The sequence below is a fragment of the Canis lupus genome, chromosome Y (genome assembly GCF_048164855.1).
Source record: "Canis lupus baileyi chromosome Y, mCanLup2.hap1, whole genome shotgun sequence".
NCBI lineage: Eukaryota > Metazoa > Chordata > Mammalia > Carnivora > Canidae > Canis > Canis lupus.
The window spans coordinates 6,371,198-6,387,458 of record NC_132877.1 but is presented as its reverse complement, the minus strand read 5'-3'; the positions used below and the strand labels follow the sequence as shown (position 1 = coordinate 6,387,458).

The 16,261-nt window shown below is 56.6% G+C and overlaps 1 protein-coding gene across 3 annotated transcripts in view; it reads right to left on the bottom strand.

The window, feature by feature from the left end:
* LOC140629083 (F-box-like/WD repeat-containing protein TBL1X) overlaps nt 1-16,261 on the bottom strand; it is a 212,219-nt gene that overhangs the window by 20,859 nt on the left and 175,099 nt on the right. For all 3 annotated transcript variants that reach the window (XM_072818500.1, XM_072818499.1, XM_072818501.1), the window contains 3 exons: nt 4,622-4,767; nt 2,784-3,042; nt 26-158 (listed from right to left, as the gene is read on the bottom strand). In XM_072818500.1, coding sequence (XP_072674601.1) covers nt 26-158; nt 2,784-3,042; nt 4,622-4,767 — 538 coding nt within the window. The remainder of the gene's footprint in view (nt 1-25; nt 159-2,783; nt 3,043-4,621; nt 4,768-16,261) is intronic.

The following is a 16,261-nucleotide window of genomic DNA, read 5'->3' as shown; positions in this document are numbered from 1 at the left end:
GGCACCCCCGGCCTGGCATCCTTACCCTGAAGCTAGGAGATCACTGACAGGGTTCCAGGCACAAATGAACACCTCAGACTCATGGCCCCGAAGGACTGTGGCTTTGTTGGGTGGAATCTCAACGTCCCCATCTATTTCCATTGGTTTCGAATGATTATCTGTTATAGGAAACAGGAAAAGACATGTGGCTGACCAGTATATATATATAAAATGCATTCTTAGGGAACTTGAATACTAGAGACATCCTCTTTATATACACTAGGCAATATCACTTCTGATGATCAAAACTATATCTTAGCTTTTGTGTAATTTAGTAAATACACAATTTATTTTAATAGCATCCAAATTTGATAGAAAAATAAACAGTTAAAAGGTTTTATTTGTCAGAGAGAGAGAAAGAGAGAGACTAGTGCACAGCAGCAGACAGAGGGAGAGGGAGAAGCAGGCTCCGCACCGAGCAGGGAGCTTAATGTGGGCCTTGATCCCAGGACTCCAGGATCATGACCTGAGCCAAAGGTAGTTGCTTAACTGACAGAGCCACCCAGGCGTCCCAAGAGTTATAATATTCTTCATAACTAGGACCAGGCTAAGGTCTCGCAACCACCACAATGAGTTTGGGGAGGGATGATGAGAGCGAGCTGGAGCCCAAAGGTTGCTATTCTCCAGACAGGATGGGACATTTTATCGTGAAGTTCCCACCAGGAGAGCCATCACTTTTTCAGAGCACCCACCCTGCAACACTGCAAACATCCTTATATTCTTGGGACTCAGGGGCTATGTTGTTGGAGGCACCTTTGCAGCAGACTTCTTAAGCCAAGTAGAACTGCCAGGTTTCTAACAGAATAAGCACGTCCTTGATGAATCATGTGATCTGGGTCCTGAATTCCTGAGTAGGCTTGGTGACAGTGGAGACAAGCCACGCTAAATGCCACCCTTAAAAGAACCATCCTGGAAGGTGGCTGCTTTTTTTCCCAAGTGGCAGGAGAGAAAAGATTCTTTTTTTTTTTTTTTTTTAATTTTTATTTATTTATGATAGTCACACAGAGAGAGAGAGAGAGGCAGAGACATAAGCAGAGGGAGAAGCAGGCTCCATGCACCGGGAGCCCGACGTGGGATTCGATCCCGGGTCTCCAGGATCGCGCCTTGGGCCGAAGGCAGGCGCCAAACCGCTGCGCCACCCAGGGATCCCGGAGAGAAAAGATTCTTGAAGGTCAGAATGAAATATCACTTCAGATACCATAGTCTGGCCTCAACCCAAATTGCAGCAAGATGATCACAAGCTGTAGATGGCACCAGAAACAAAGTAAAAGGAGAAGCCACAGAATGATGTGCCAGGGAGGAGGGAGGAATGAGCCCTCGGGTGTGCTCCCTGCGATGTGACAGGTAACCCACAGGTACCCATGAAATGAAGGCTGTGTGAGTGGCCAGTGTGCTTTAAGGCGTGTTAAGTGTCTCTATGCAGCTATGTCGCATTAGATTTTTTCTTTTTCTCTCTCTCTCTCTTTTTTTCTTTTTAAGTAGTCTCTGTGCCCAGCATTGACCCCAACACAGGGCTTGAACTCACAACACTGAGATCAAAACCTGAACTGAGATCAAGAGTCGGACACCAAACTGAGCCACTCAGGCGTCGGTCGCACCCATTAAGATTTTCTCCTCTCCCCCATTAGATTGTCCTAAGATTTAAAAGAAATCCGTTCAATTTAAAAGTCCGCAAAATTTCCATCCCAGCAAACATACAGGTTTCTTGAAGCTCACCAATTACAAATTCGTTTCTGTGATGGAAGACTAAGAAAACAATGACACTTAGTTTCTTCCTGCTTCATTTTTGAGAACTTGAGGTTTGTATCCCACCTTGGTGGGTGGACAGCCGACAAACTGACTGGCACAAGCCACAGATCTTCTTCTGGTTTTCCCGCCCCATCACTTGGGATGTTATCAACAGTGACTATGGAGGCTCCAGGTGAGAAGTCTTTCGTGCATAAGCTAGACTCTCGGCCTGCAAGTCACCCTCCTCTATGGAATCTGCATCACAGACCATGTGGATTTTCCATTTGCTGTTGGATCTGATCCTCAAGCTGAAGAGAGTTTGTCACCCTGTGCCCGTGGATGACAACCTGCCACAGGGCTTGGCTGCAAGCTGCAGCCTCATCTGAGAAGCTGGCCAGCGAGCCGCATGTCAGCAAGCCCTGCGCACGCATGCGCATGCACACCACGCATGATACATGTATACACGAGCATGCTTTGAGCTCAGACCCTGACACAGTCTTGGAGTTTATAAGCCACTTGTCAGAGTGGAGCCAGGTTCTCTGGGTAGAAATTTGGGTTCTCTGATCGGCCTCGTCCTTCAGGGCAATCACCTGCCAGAGATGGAGAGCCCAGCATTTTGAGAAGACCGCGTCAGGCCATGCCTGCCGTCTGGGGCCCGGGGCCGTCACCCTAACTAACCCTGAGCTTGCCGGTTACCCCGGGTGCTGGCCCCACCGGCTCGGCATAGAAGGCCGTGCGAGGGACCAGGGGCCTCCGCCAACGAAACCCTCTGCCATCGGACAAGAATCACATGTACATCTGGCTGTTAGAGGAGTTCTCTGCCTAGCAGGACGTGTAGGCGCGGAAAGGCCGCCCTGCCCAGGGTCTCGATGCAAGGTGCGCGAGGCTCTCCACGCCCACCGTGCCCACCAGCAGAGCCCGGACAGGGACGGCGGGCGATGCTCGGGGAGCTCTCCACCCCCCGCAGCCCGGACAGGAGGCGCCGGAAGCTCGCCACCCCCGAGCCCCGCACGTACTTATCGCGTGTGCTCCGTTCTCCTCCCCGTTCACCGCGGCCTCCCCGTTCTTTGGTGGGTGCTGCTGGGCAACAGCTGCCGGGGCCGCCGGGGCCGCTGTCGCCGCCGCCGCCGCCGCCGCCGCTGCCGCCGCACTGGCCTGCTGCTGCTGCGCGAGCTTCTCCCGGAAGGCCTGCTGCCGTGTCTGCACCACGTCGGGCATCACAGCGTCGATCAGGGACAGGGACTCTATGGGGCGGCCGTCAAACACCGTGCCATCCTGGGGAGAGAGCCGGGGGCCGCTGTCAGCCCCGTTGGCAGCAGGTGCCGCGGGGGACTGGCAGGCCTGGGTGCTTGGAGTGATGCCCGGCAATCCAGTGTGGGCGCGGGGTGGGGGGGACGACACATGGCCTGGGGGACCGGGGACGGGGCTCAACACCCCCGGGGACACAGGACGCCCCACCGAACACTCATCTGGCCCCCATGTGCCGAGTGCCAGGGCTGGGGCCCCCCTGCCCCGATGCTACGGTCAGTGTGGGACGTCTGTGAACAGCTTCACTCTCGTCGGGGAGAGGTAGCTCCCGGAAACCTCAAGGCCCAGTGAGAGATTCCGGCACCTTCAGGCTTTGGGGCCCCTGCACCTGTCCAGCCCACTTAATAAAATACGCAGCTGCCGCTGTTTGGGCCCAGGGTGCACACTAAATATCATGAGACACAGCCAGCAGCACCGTTTAGTTCCCACGCGTATTTTAGCCAACGTCTTGTGATTCTCTGGCTTCTATCGGCAATGACAAAATTTCCACACACACTTAAAAACGAGGGAGGAAGTTCTTTCCTTAGAGACCGCTCCGAATAGAAGAGTCACACGAAAAATCAGTGCTTCTGGGTTGAGGCTGCGAGATGTGCAACCATGTGTTTGCACGTTCTGAACTGGAATTACCTCAGAGATTAGGAAAAATCGGATGGCATGAGTCTCAGCGGGACACCATCTACCTGAAATGTGACCCAGCTGACTTGGGGCCACGATACAATATCGTATTTGAAAACACAGAAACGATAAGAAACCCCCCAAAATGTGTCAACAAATAGCTGGTCACCTCATCAGCCACCTTCATGCTGCGGTTCTGGCCGTGGCATGGCCGCTGTTGACCAAGTGGGGTGATACGGGGTGTCACCTTCCTTCAGCTGTTCACGCCTCAAACGGACCACTACTCAGCCAGAGGCAGTAACGGCCCAGGGTAGTGAGGACACCTCCTAGTTTAGACTCTAAAGCATGCTGCCCCACTTTTCAATGACTGCAAATCAAGGTCACAAATAAGACGTCCCACTCACCTCGAGACGTGTTGGAATTTGAACCTGAGCACGAGGAGCCATGAGGGCTTCTCGACAGGTTGGAGAGGTGGACACGGGACGGGGAAATGGAAGCGCAGGGTCACACGATCTGGGCGCTGGCGGGGGCCTGAGGGTCACGCGCTCCCATCCCCACGCTGGACTGTTTTGTGGGGAAAAGAGACCCGATGGGGCCTCAAGGGGCTGGGGAACACGGCCTCCGGGCACCCAATCTAACAGGAGGAAGGAGGCGACGGCCACCGTCAGGGAACAATGTGCACAGGGCGGGTGGAAATTCGGGTGTTTGCAAAGATGGGGTAATGGGAACTGCTGGAGGAACACAGGGGACACGCTACAGGATCTGTTACTTTCAAAGTCTGTAGAGGCGAAAGAGAAAGCGGAGCACGACAGGCTTGCCGCAGCAGGAGGAACGGAGCAGGCGTCGCGGCCACGAGGGCTGCGAGCGCTTCGGGCCCCGCTGTCCTGTCCGGCGGGGACCAGGCCGCCGCCCGCGCCCCGAGCGCACGTACCTCGTTGATGCTGATCTCGGCCTCCACATACTGCAGTCCCTTCTGCAGGATGGAGATGAGGGCCGCCGGCGGCACTAGCGTCCCATTGATGTTGGACTGGCTGATGTGGCTCTCAATACCGAACGTGAACGCCGAGTGGGAAAAACCTGCAGCGGGAGACACGGGGCAAAGGGGGTCGTGAGGCCTGAAGAGAAGGGTGGCGGGAGGCGCGGCCACTGAGACCCAGAGGTGGTACAAATGCTCCTAATTAGCCGGGGGCGGGGCGGGGCGGGGGTGCAGCCTTGGCTGTGGGACGCCCACCTACAGGTGTGGGGTGAAGCGGGGGGAACGGGCCCAGAGACAGGAGGCCCTGCGCGCAGGGGACGGACGCACGGCTTTAGAGGTGGAGCAGGTTCCCTGTTTTAAACAGCAAAACACAGCACGGTTGGCCCTGCCTCAATGTTTCCTTTTTTTTCTGATACTTAATTTTTTTGATACTTTGATACTTAATTTATCTATTTGATGGGGGGGCGCACAAGCAAGAGCAGAGGCGGAGGGAGAAGCAGACTCCCCGCGGCGCGGCGCTCGGCCCCAGGACACCCGGATCATGCCTTGAGCCATCGCCTGACCCCCCGGGAGCCCCCCGCTAAATGTTTCTGCTGCCCGAGGGGCAGCTCCGGGCTCCCTCCCGCGTGCCCACCACTCCTTTCACCCCGCACCCTGGGCCCTGCTGGGCGCACACGGGGCGCCTTCCTGTGGCCGGGCTCAGAGCGCTCGCAGCAGGGGGCGCCGAGCCACCACACGATCAAGCATCCGAGGAAAACAAGAACATTCTGGACTGACTGGGTGGCTTGAGTCACTTTATCGAGTAATTGGCACTTCCGCCTTGGCTGTGAGATGCTGGCTCACAACCCTCGTCAGGATGGTTACTGCATGTAACCAAGAAAGGGAGGCAGCAGGCGGGGCAGGGTGCGGGGAGCCACGTGGGGACCCATCGGGTACCGGCAGTGGCCCTTCCTCCAAGAGTCAGGGGACACGTTGTGGCTGGAGTTCCCAGCTGCCACAGGCCTTCTCTGCAGGGGGGCAGCTCTGTCTGCTGGGGGTACCATCAGCCACCTCGGTCTGGGGCGGCCAGGGGTGTCCGGGAGCTGGGAATCCTTGGGGGGTGCAGGCCTTAGGGGTAACAGAGCCCCCTGTGCTCAGCTCCGGGCTGCAGGTGGCGCGGGGCCAGGGGCACTCCCAGCATGTGGCTCTGAACTCCTGCACTGTCTACAAGGTCCGTCCGTCAGGCAGACAGAAGGCAGCGCTTGTCGTGGGGGCGAACCCGCTAGCTGCCCTGCAGGACACCCCGCCCACCACCCACGGCAACAGCGCATGCGGCTACACGCTGCCGGTCCCACAACGCTGGACCCATTCGACTGGTCTCAGGGTTATCCCCTTGCTGTAGTTTGTCCTCAGCTCTGTCCACCCGTTCCCTTGCAGGGGGGGTGGGGGTGTCCCCAGAATCCCGCTCCCAGGGGATCTCCTCCGCGAGCACGTCCCATCACCACTGGCTCATCCTACATGCTGGTGGGCTGCGCAGGGCTCCGGGGTGTCCCCACTGTCGGCCTGCGAGGCCACCCACACCGCTAGCATTCCGCCTTCAGAAGCCAGACTGATGGGCATCGCCCAGGCCCCAGTTTCCATCAGATTCCACATCATTGGCTCCTCGCCTCCCTTGAGCAAAATACGACCAGCCGTTGCAATAAACGCAGTGCCCAGCAGATGGGACTGTTCCTCCAGGAAAGGCCGTTGTGTCTGCACGGTCCTCTCCTTTTCTGCCTACTGTCTGCTGCTCCCCAACCCGCCGCTCGTCCCCCAGTGCCCGATTATGAGGAATATTTAAAACGTGTGCTTTACTTATTTCCTCGAGTCCTGTGTCAGCAACCGTTACTGTTACAATCGGCCGCATAGAGGCTTCCAACCTCCTTATGTAACCGCCGTGCCCACGTGAGCCACCCGAGACCAGCCCCCAGAGGCCCCCGAGGCCCCTACTGCCCCCCACCCCCTCCGCTCTCCCAAGGCCAGCAGCAAGGGCACTTTACAAGGGCCTCCCCTCTGGCCTTCCCTTGCCTCCCGTCTCCTACCCTTCCCCTACCCCTCGGGCCACCACAGGACCAGCACCCCCAGTTAACCAGTGACCACCCCCTGGGCCTGTGCCATGCCAGACGCCTTACCTCCATGCTTTTACAGGCCAGGTGCAGGGAAGGTGCAGACAAGGCAAGGCCTAGGTCAGAGGATGGAGCGGGGCCACGTAGTTTGGGGCCCGGCTCCCCCCTGCCTGGAACCTTCGCCTTGCACTCGGGGCCACAGTGATCTCGGCCTCTGAAGAACTCTGAACTCTTCCTGGCCGTTGGCCCCACTCGGGGGCCCCCCGTTCTCCGTCCGTGTCTTGAGAGGCTAACAGGGCCGGACACTGGGTCTCCTGCTCTCTCGAGAAAGCGCGCGGCGGGCCCACCCCACGCAGGGCTGATGCACACCGCAGGCACCTGCCAGCACCCGCTCGGGCCTCCCCGAGCCCTGTGCTTTGCCACCCGGGATGCGGCGGTCTCGAGATCCGGGGTCACCGGCAGGCCCCGCCCCCTCACACCTCAAAGCCGGGCAGCGGGGCCCCACTCCCAGCCCGCCAGGCCGCGCCGCCCGCAAGGGCCCCGGCGAGGAGGGTCCGGTCCGTGACGCGGGGACGGCGCGCAGGGAGGTCAAGCCTCGGGGCTCAGCGGCAGGCGGGGACGTACAGACAGACAGACACCTCGTCTCGCGGTTCCGGAGGCCCGAGTCCCAGATCTCGGTACACACTGAGGGCCGGTGAGGGCCGGTTTCTGGTTCCCGGACGGCGGTCCTCACCCGGAGCCCCCCCGGGCGCCCCCTCCCGATGCCATCACGGGGGCTGGGAGTCCAGCGTAACAACTTGGGGGAGGCCAACACGGCCGACGGCCCTCCCTCCCTCACGCTCTCCCGTGGCGTCCGGCCACGCGACGGCGGACTCCGAGCACGCTGCTGCCTCAGGCAGGGGGGCCGGCGCAGGCGGGTAGCGGCCAAGGCCGCAGGTGGCCCGGGGGCGGCGCACGTGACAGGCACGCTTGCCACTGCAGGCTCCGGGACTGCAGCACCCGCAGCACCCGCAGCACCCGCGGCACCCACGGCGCCCGCTCCAGATCCTTCCGTCCCGGGGTGGCACCGGCGGCCCTGTGGGGGCAGCGCAGCCTGCAGGGGACGAGGGGTAAGCCCAACTCTGACCCAAAGCTCCACGATGTCCGGGGGGGTACAGGGGCGCCCCGGTTTGGCCCCCGAGGCCCGAGGAAGCCCCCCGAGTGAGGCCAGGTGGCCGCGGGGTGAAGGCCGCGGGGTGAAGGCCGCGGGGGCCGAGAGAGGCACCGCAGGCCCGGCCCCACCGAAGCAAAACAAGGACTAGCGAAGAGGTGCACAGAGTGCCGGGACCTTGAGCTTCGGTGGTGACAACTCGTGTCCTCTCCTGGAGGGAACAGAAAACCATGCCCGGCACCTGGCCATGTTCCCTTGCATTGCAGAGACAGTCTCCTATTTGCTTATGAACTTCCGTGAGCCGCGTTTCCTCTCCAGGCGAATCCACGAGTGGCCTCTGAATCAATGGCTTTTTTGTTTTTTAAAGACTTGTTTGCTTGTTTATTCATGAGAGACACAGAGAGAGGCAGAGAGAGGGAGAAGCAGGCTCCCGTGGGGAGCCCGATGCGGGACTCGATCCCCAGACCTGGAATCACGCCCTGAGCTGGAGGCAGATGCTCAGCCACCCAGGCATCCCTCAATGATTTTTTTTAATCCATTTGTTTTGAAGACTTTCCTCGTGGCTTCTGGCCAACCTGATTTCATCGAGGCAAGCAGAAGGGCCAGGTGCAGAGAATGTCAGGAACAATCTGGACCACTGGGTCCATCCTTGATCCCCCAATGAGTGCCTGGGCCAACTCACTTCATTTGGCTGGGCCCCTGTTTCCTTTTCTATGGTGTGGGGATAAAAAGTACCTCAAGGAGCTAATGGGAGAACCAGATGTGAGAGCAGCAGGCCTGCACACATTTTTGAATGTATAGAAGACCACGGACCAGTGGAGACATTCCTTCTTGACGTATCCTCGTTTGTGCAGTGATGACACCGGACGAAACGGTCACTCGGATATTTTGTAGACCCGACACGCATTCATCGTGGAAGGGGGGAGGTCCACTGACCACGTATGCAAGGCCTGCTTGAGCCCTTTCTCCTAGGCCCTGGTTCTTGGAGCCCTGCCGTGCGCCAACGTGTTGCGTAAGGCGCCATATGGGGAGACTGACACCTCCAGGCAGGATGCTGCTCCGCCGGGACTGGCCCAGCCTCCACCACCAGCGCCCCACTCCTCCCAACTGGACTCCGAGGCTAATAAGTGCCTCCTCAGGTTTCCTGCAGCTCTTCTTCCTCCCAAGGGGACAGCAGTAGGAATAAAGCTCATTATGTCAACGACAGAGATGGAAACAGTCAGGACTGGCCCAATGGCAGACGTGGAAGTTGTTAAGAGGGAGAAGAGAGAGCTCGGTGGTACCTCGAGGAAAGCTCTGTGCGGGGGCAACGCATTAGCGTCCCTGGTGTCCAACGTTCAGCCAGTCTGGGGTCGTGACCGAAGCCAGCAGGCCTGTCCCCTACTTAGTAAGAGGTATCCCTGCTGAATCTCTCAAGCTGTGGCATGACGGACAGTGAGGCCAGCTCATTCCTTGTTGTGGGGAGCGCCATCCTGGGTGTTGTAGGCCGCTGACCAGCACCCCTGGCCCCCTGCATGCTGCTGGCACCTCCTCTGGGTCATGACGACGCACAGCGTCTCCAGATACTGCCTAATTGACCCTGCCATGGCCGATCACCGGTAACCTAGAGAAACCGAACCCCCCAGAGGACACTATCTACAGTCGACTCACATTTCCGCTTGATTTATAAACACAACGGGTGGACAGTTGCCAGTGAAGAGCAGGACCAAGACACCGTCTATATGCGCTTGGTCAGAGAATTCACCAAACACACGGTAACGAGGAACAACCAGATGAGGCGAGAGTGTTTCCAAGGGGGAGAAAAAGGGTGTAACCGTGAGAAACGTGACAAACCGGGAAAGGTTTAAAATAAGCGCTACATTTTCTACAAAGTGAGGCAAGACCTCCAAGGGTAAAGTCCTTTCTGTTTTCCTCACGAGGGAGGAAAAGAGCGTGCACGTGCATTTGTCTCGCCCAACTAGGCAATAAAAATAGATTTAAAACCAAGTACGTGTTTTCCGTTTCTTGCAATTACCACACCGCCGACCATACCTCTTTCGCAAACGGCTTCACAAACCACCTGAGTTAGTTGAACACCGAACCATTCTGTCCAGCTAATGGCGGCCCGATCCACCAGCAAAACCTGCTAAATGATCACTCTCTGGCCCTTAAAAAGTACTGCTTACCTGGCAGAGAAAAGCAGACGTGTAATACCTACCCGGGCAGCGGTGAGGGTGGTTTTGCATCTTCAGCTGAAACAAATGCCAAGGGCTCCAATTTGAGGCATCTTCAAGAGCAGGCTCTTCATTAAATATTTAATGAACGTGCATACTTGGATGTAGACAGCCACCCAAGGCCAAGGGGCGTGCTGAACCCTAACTGTCTGGATCAAGCGGAGGGCAGAGAGAGGCCCCCAGGCCAAGTCTGGCCCACCGCTTGTAGCTGCAAATAAAGTTTTACTGGGACTGAGAACTCAGCGCGTCTGCTGCTTCTCTGCCACTCAGCGTGTGCGACTTTGCTAGGGCGGCCCAGAGGCACAAGACGCTCCTCCGTGACACCTGGCAACGTGGGGGTGACGGGGCGGGGATGGCGAGGGAGAGCGTCCTCTGTGCCGGGCAGTGGCCCACCGATCTACGGACACCACGCGCCCTAACACGAAGCCCTCCCGGTCACGTGGCTGACCCGCCTCGACGGGTCTGGCGTTCTCGAGAGCCTGCGGCCGGGCCAGGCCCCCGCACCCCCGACACCTCCCCAGCTGAGCACGGCCCGGAAGTCACCCTGACACGGGGGGAGCCGCTGCCTCTGTGACCAAAGCTCGAACCCACCTCCTGCGTCCCTGCACAGTGACTCTGCTCATTCTGGGCTCGCTCTAGAACGGCGGTTCATGGTTCCCAAGAGCGGACGACTCCGGCCCCCAGGGACACACGTGGGCAATGGCCACAAACAGTTTTGGCTGCCCCGGGGGAGGGCTGTGTCTGCAGGGAGTGTGAGTGTGTGTGTGGGGGGGGCTGCTGGGGTGTGTGCACGGGTGTGGGGTATGTTTGGTTCCACCAGGGGTGTGTGTGGGGTGTATGTGTAGATGTATGTGGAGTGTGTGTGTTTGTGTACCTGCCCCAGGGGTGTGTGTAGGGTATGGGCATGTGTGTTTGGCTGCCCCAGGAGTGTGTGTATATGTGTTTGGGGGTGTGTGAGTGTGTTGGGTGTGTGGGTAAGTGTTTGTGTGTGCACGTGCATGTGCGTGCGTGGAGGGGTGCTATAGCATCTAACGGCTGGAGGCCAGGCCCGTACCCCACAGCCTGCAGCACATGGGAGGCTCTGGGTAACAAAGCCGGCACTGGGCCCAGTTCCAACAGCCAGCTCCCGAACCCCTGTCACCACCACTGACACCTGCTCAGTGGTCATGGGTGTGGCCAGGCCTCTGTGCTCCACAGAAGTCTCACCTGTCCTGGCAGGAGGGAGGGGCTGCCCTCCTGCTGGTCCAAGGTCACCAGTCACCCAGTTACCCAGTCACTGGGCAGTGGCCTCCATTCATCTGCACCTCCTGACTTCTGGGAAGGTGGAACCTTCTAGAAGGGAGGAAGCCCTTCCAGATTCCCTTCCTAACAGGCAGAGCAGCCTCCGCAGCTGCAGATGGACGTACATCAAGAAAACTCAAGGAAGGCTAAGAGAACCACTCAGGCTGATGGAAAGGAGGGGCGAGGAGACACTGAACAAAACTGAGTCCTTGCTGCTTTCAGAGTAAGACGGCTGGAGGAGGACGGGAATTAAGGGTTGAGCACAAGCGTAAGAGAAGGAGAACAGTCTTTAAACACCTCTGCCTGCCGTTCAAGCAACGGTTCAGAAAAGCACCAAAGAGGATGTGTGTATGGCCGTGTGTATACCTGGATTTAAAAACGATTATGGGGCAGCCCAGGTGGCGCAGCGGTTTAGCGCCGCCTTCAGCCTGCGGCATGATCCTGGAGACCCGGGATCGAGCCCCATGTCTGGCTCCCTGCCTGCAGCCTGCTTCTCCCTCTGCCTCTCTCTCTCTGTGTGTGTGTGTGTGTGTGTGTGACTATCATAAATAAAAAAAATAAAAAAAAAATAAAAATAAAAATAAACGCAGTAGCTCAGAGGTGGCAACAACCTAGGAGTTAGGCTTATGACCTCCATGTTACTGATGGGGAAACTGAGTCACAGAGCAGTTCAGTGATTCCCCCAAGGGCACACGGCGAGGAGGTGGCCGTGTGGGTCCTGAGTCTGCGCCCTTAACCACACACTGTGGAACCCTGGAAGCCGCTCAGAAACCTCCACTCTGGGCAGCCCGGGTGGCCCAGCGGTTTAGCGCCGCCTGCAGCCCAGGGTGTGATCCTGGGGACCTGGGATCGAGTCCCACCGTCAGGCTCCCTGCATGGAGCCTGCTTCTCCCCCTGCCTGTGTCCCTGCCTCCCCCCCTTCATGAGTAAATAAATAAAATCTTTTAAAAAAGAAAAGAGGAAAAGAAAAAGAAAAAGAAAAAAAGAAACCTCTACTCATTCCGAATGGTGCCTTGTGAGAAAGAGGCAGCGGGCCATCTCGCCATCTCCGCGCCATCCGCACTACACGTTCAGCCCAGCCGGCGGCCACCGCGCCCACGGCCCCTTCCCGGGCGCGAGGGGGTCTGTCCACACGGGCCGCCCGCCACCTGCCCAGCGAACAGGCGGAGTGAAACGACTCCCGGTCCCTTTCTCCTCTGAAAGTCCGCGTAGAGGCTAAGATGACCACGGTGTCCCGCCAAACCCAGACGACCGGAAGTCACAGGGGTGCCCGAGCGGCCACACAGCAGGAGAGGCTCCCGCCCCGGAGAGGGATGGATCCCCCCAACTCCCGGAGGCCGGGGACCCGGGGGGGCGCCTCTCGCTGGGCAGCAACGGAACGGAAACGACCGCACGCCCATCCGACCTCGCGGGCTCCAGAGCACGGATCTTACAAGTCACCGTGAAACAGGACCATGTGCTGCCAGCTGACCTGGCACCTCCTCGGTATCTCCGAATCCGGACATGCCTGGAACATCCCCACTCGCGGCAGGTCCGCGTGTCCCGGCTCGCAAAGGGTCCGCAGCAGGAGCACAGCTGCCTGGCACCCTGCCCGCCGTCCTCTCAGTGCGGGATCGGGGTGACTGAAGGGGGGGCGGGCGCTGATCAAAATACAGATGGGGGGATCCCTGGGTGGCTCAGCGGTTTGGCGCCTGCCTTTGGCCCAGGGCCTGATCCTGGAGACCTGGGATCGAGTCCTGCGTCGGGTTCTCTGGATGGAGCCTGCTTCTCCCTCTGCCCGTGTCTCTGCCTCTCCCTCTCTTTCGATGTCTATCATGAATAAATAAATAAAATCTTAAAAAAAAATACAGATGGGAGGGAGGCCAAGGGTGAGGACGTGGGAGCTGGGGCAGAAAAACCAGACACATGCACATGGAGCTGGAAGCCGTCAACACAAAAGGCGGGAGAGTAAAAATCACATACCCTCATCTCTGGAAGCTCATTTGCTGTCGGTTCACTTCCCCTTTTCGGAAGTGATGGATGAGTCTCACCGGAGCGTTACGTTTTCTGCCCAAGAAGCAATTCTTATACGTAAACTCTCCTATTACCCATGGTGAAAAGCATAAAACTATGTCGAGAATTCTTTTCGATTTTGCAGTCTCAATCGCTGCACGTGTTCATATCAGCTTCACGATATTTTTTAACTTAAAAAAAAAAAATCCTTAAGACCCAGCCCTCACTTTCTCTCCTTTTGCTCTGACATCCTGCCACAGAAAACCGCATGCAGCGAGAACATCTTTATGGGCTGCAGACCTGTTCTAGATGACCCGCCATAACATGGACTTTGGTGTAAAATGGAACTGTCTTGGATGGCGCCCAAAAGAAATACCAGAAGGGCCTCGTTAAAATAGGGTTTCACTTATAACATCTGGCCCGGACCCCAAGGGTGGCGGCTGAGTACAGCGCGGGCCTCTGACTTTTGCAGACCGCGCGCCCTGCCAAGATTTTAATATCCTCTCAACATGGGAAACATCCAGGAGGGGAAGGCATTAGTCAGGTTATAAACTAACGTCGCTACTTCCTCCCGAGCCAACAACTGGCTGGGGAGAGGCGGCCTGGCGAGGAAGGCCGCTGTCCCGCCCGGGTTCACAGGGCTCTGTGGTGGGAAGCGTCAGAAGCCTCCAGAAGGATGTGCAGAAACGCAAGGCGCAGACGTGCCACCTGCTGGCACCAGAGCCCCCGCCAGTCTGAACCCCGGGGACTCGACATTCAGAAATCTGCAAACCGTAGGAGCTTGGAGGCCAAGCCGGGGAGGTTCACAATGGAGAGCGGCATTAAAAATTTTTAAACCTTAAAAACTAACATATGACTTTGGGAAAAACAGAGAAAGCGATTTGGAAGACGGAGAAAGTAACTCCCATGGTTCTGGTTCTACACCTGATACGGCTGCTGTCAGCCCCTTTCTCTGTGCCAATTAGTTTTTATGTTAATTCTTGCGATCATACAATTCTGTACCCCGCTTCTTTACCTCACACAACAGAAGGCATGTCCCCCGCTTGGTAAGTAGTCTCAATAGCCACCATTTGGGTAGATTCTCCCGTGTTCACTCATCCTTTACTCACACTACCTCTGGGTTTACTTTCAAAAAGGAATCAACATGACTGGAAAAAGAAGATGTGTTATAGATAGACAGACAGACACACAATGGAATATTACTCAGCCATCAAAGAGTAAAGTCTTGCCATTTGCAAGATTTCATGACATGGATGGAACTATATGAAGCAAAGTAAGTCAATCAGAGAAAGACAAATACAAATACAAAATCACTCATATGTAGGATTTAAGAAACTGAACAGATGAACATAGGGGAAGAAAGGGAAAATATAGTAAGACAACATCAGGGAGGGAGAGAAATCCTAAGAGACTCTTAACTCAGGAGACAAACCAAGGTTTGCTGGAGCAGAGGTGGGGGGACGGGGTCACTGGGTGAGGACAGGTGATGTGATGAGCACTGGGTGTTACATGCAGCTGATGAATCACTGAACTCTACCTCTGAAACCAATAATACATTGTATGTTAATTAACTGAATTTAAATAAAATACAAAATTTTGTTCAGTTAAACCAAACGAAAGGAATCCACGGCTTCCAAATGCACAGGGCTCGAGTGTTTCCACCTGCCACGAACGTGTGGCCAGCCCAACCTCCCAGTATTTTCTTGTCCCTCTCACCAAGGTGGCTCCTACTCCCTGAACCCTCTGCTAAGTCTCAGGGCCTTCCTTGACCCACCTTCTGGATTGGGCTCGCAACGTTCTGTCCCTTGACTTGCTTGAAAAATCCTAGCTCAAGACCCAGCTCCACGCCACCTCCTCTCTGTGCCCTGTCAGGGGGTCGAGCTCCCTCCGCACACACTTGCAATGTTACACTTAGCAGCCTCCAACAGATGGCCCTCCTAGGCGAGGAGGAGGGGGAAGGCTCCCTCTTCTCGTCTGCCCTTCCCACCCTAGCACCTAGCACGGTGCCACCACGCAAAGGACAACCCTCGGGAGATTCCAGGGCATGAAGACCACGACGGCTGCTCTATCCCAGGACGGCGAGGCCTCCCTGTTGGCACCCACACCCTCTGACAGTACCCCAGTCAGTTGAGGTAGCACAGGGGCAAACATCTTAGTATCTAAGTCATTTATTTTCGTGTATATCGTGCAAATCCAACTGCCTGGCACATCTAAGGAACTGTTTCAACTTATGAAAAATACTCATCAATTTTAATAAAATGTGCCCAACATGCTACAGATGGGATACACACAGCTGAGGCTGGCAAACACGCACTGAGACATGGAGGGCCACAGACACTTGCCAAGGGAGAAAGACGTGAAGAACATGCACTGGACACACACTCTGGGTTACAGGTACGGGGGGAGGGCCCCACATTCCGCTAAGAGGCCTGCACAGGGGCCTGCACACTAAATCTCATGTAAAGGCTGCTTCTCTCCTATAAAGACGGCACAAAGAGCTGCGACAGACACAAAAGTATCTAAACTTGAAAGAAAATTCCTTCCACCCGGATCCAGAGGAGAGATCTGGCCTCAGGAATAGGGCCAAAAGGTCCCCAGGAAAGCAATTCTGGGTCGGTCAACTTGTTTGATGAGGCCAGCAAAGCCTGATACCCACAACTGACAAGGACATTCAAAAAGGAACAGGACACCCCAGTTTCTCCCAGTAAGATAAACGCGAATGTATCAAACACGGTATTAACAGACCACATTCAGCAACGTACAAAAATGACAAAGGGTCCGGGCTGAGTGGGGTCCATTCCAGGAAGGCAGAGTTTCGGGTCAGAAAGTGAATCGATGATCACACTTAACAGAACCAAGAACTGTTTAAAAGAGG